The 2,416-nt window shown below is 38.1% G+C and overlaps 1 protein-coding gene across 1 annotated transcript; it reads right to left on the bottom strand.

Moving 5' to 3' along the window:
- Positions 1 to 830: 830 nt before the first annotated feature.
- Positions 831 to 2,075, bottom strand: LOC148021376 (uncharacterized). Its single transcript, XM_087698250.1, has one exon. The coding sequence runs from the start codon at positions 2,073 to 2,075 to the stop codon at positions 831 to 833; it is 1,245 nt and encodes a 414-aa protein (XP_087554376.1).
- Positions 2,076 to 2,416: the final 341 nt, after the last annotated feature.

Here is a 2,416-nt window from a genome sequence, read left to right on the forward strand (position 1 = left end):
GACAATATCCTCATGGGTACCCTTTGGTACAACAGGCAATATTTGCCTAAAATATCCACCTAGTAGAATAACTTTACCACTAAATGGCATATCACATTGCATTATATCCTTTAAAGTTCTGTCCAGTGCCTCAAAGGTATTACGATGAAGCATAGGAGCTTCATCCCACAAAATAAGACTTGCCTCTTTTAACAGTGCTGCAAGATGACTTTGAACAGGTATATTGCATATAGAATTATTATCTACCTGCAATGGAATTTTGAACTTTAAATGGGCAGTACGTCCATGTGGCAAAAGCAATGCAGCAACACCAGAGGATGCTGTAGCTAATGCGATGCGACCTTGACTGCGAAGCTTTGCAAGCAAACATTTGTATAGGAATGTTTTTCTAGAACCGCCTGGGCCATCTAAGAAAAATGGTTTACCCAAACCACTATCAATAGCATTCATTATTGCCATAAAACAATTTCTTTGTCCATCATTCAACAAAGCTTGCATTGTTAAGAAGGTATTCTCTTGTTCTACCTTATCATATAGTTGTTCATCAAGGATCAAAGGACTTGTATACTCTTGCATTGTCACCTCAAGCAATCCATGATACTCTGCCAAATTGTGACCATGTTGATCTAAAAGTTTTTTAATATGCATCAATGCATGATTATTGGCCTCATCTTGCATATCAACATTTCGCCTATTTTGCAAGGAGAGTCGATGTTTTATATCCTTTGTCAGTGGACCTAAGAACTCTTACCATAGAGCCCCAGGTCAGGCAGGCGAACAAAATACCAAGATGGATGCAAAAAAATTTCTTAATTGAGCACCGGTTTGCATCAATGCAGCTTCACGCAAACACATTTGCCATTCATCATCTGTTTCCAACATTCCTTTTGCAATGCAAACCTCCTTAAAAGTTGAATATACCACATTATCAACCGTACGCAATGCCTCAAAGGATGTGCACCCCTTGCATACAGTGAGTAGTAGCCGCAAATAGTATTTTTCTCCACACGTAGGTGAAACAAAGTATATTCGACCACATGCTTTCTCTTTGTCCACATTTTTTTGCGTGCATTCCAAACCCAAAACATTGGAAAGTCTTGATAGAGAACTGTGTTAGCATCAGGGTGCAAACGATTGCATGTAAACCATTCTGTGAGAGTTGTTTTTTGAGCATTTTCATTTTGCACCACATCACATATGTTATCACAGTCACGAAAGAAAACATTATTCTCTCCAGGTAAATGTATTTGCAATCGTTGAATATCGGGTTTCTCATCATGAAGTTTGAATTCAAATATTCGCCAACATGCTTCAGAAGCTGAAATATATCGTGCATCTAAGTACCTCTCAATCTCATCAATATTTTGTGCATCAATATTTTCTGTGTCAATATCATTGGATCTGGAACCATGCGTACTTGTAAACCGAATGGTTGCTCGATCATGGCCCTTATATACATATTTATACAAATATTTGACAGCTGCAATTGTCGAGCAAACCTCAACATTTATGTGAGCACTATACTTGGAACTCAAATAAGGATTGTAAGGCACTATCCGTCGGTTATCCAAGAGGTTACCATTAGCATTATGAGTTCTTCCATCCTCTCGACATCTGTATAAAGGATAACTAGATTTATCAACTGTAGCTGTATGTATAAACTTTTTTGGATAATCCTTTATACACTTTCCGTCCACCATGCAAGCACTTTTTGGATTGAACTCACCACACGGACCATGTATGTTACATTTAGCAATAATTCGATACAAATCCGTGAACCTTTCCTTATCAGGTAGCTCAACGCACACCAGTCTATCATAATGATGTGCTTCTAGTGGCTTAAAGCGTGGTTCTAATATCAAGAGCGTATGTGAATGAGGCAAGCCTCTCTTTTGGAATTCTATGACGGACACATATCCAACAACTTTACCAAACAACTCCTTTTTCACTATCGACTGCATCATGTCCTTATGTTTCAAATGAAAAACTCTAGCAGTTAAATCTGGTCGATCATGTGCAGTTTGACTAGGCAACAAAGCATCTGTAATTTCAGACCACTTAGGATTGCATGTCATGGTGATAAACAAATCAGGTTTACCTTTGCTACACACAATTGCCATAGCATCTTGATATAATTGGTACATGAATCTTGGTCCACCTATAAAGCTAGATGGCAATGCTATTCTCCTACCCACACCAATCCCAATGATATTAGTATCAACTCGCAATGTTGCTTGATTACGACGACACCAAGCCAATCTACATTGTTCAATGCTACAATAAGCATCGACAATGTATTGTTGTAGCAAGCGACCACCCCTTAAAAGACATGCATTAGTATCATCTCAAATCTGAAGTCGAAAAGTGTAATATTGCATTTGAGTGACACAATCTTTATTTGCAAGATTATTGGCAT

The sequence above is a fragment of the Lygodium microphyllum genome, chromosome 18 (genome assembly GCF_053477565.2).
Source record: "Lygodium microphyllum isolate KBCC chromosome 18, Lygodium_microphyllum_v1.1.10, whole genome shotgun sequence".
NCBI lineage: Eukaryota > Viridiplantae > Streptophyta > Polypodiopsida > Schizaeales > Lygodiaceae > Lygodium > Lygodium microphyllum.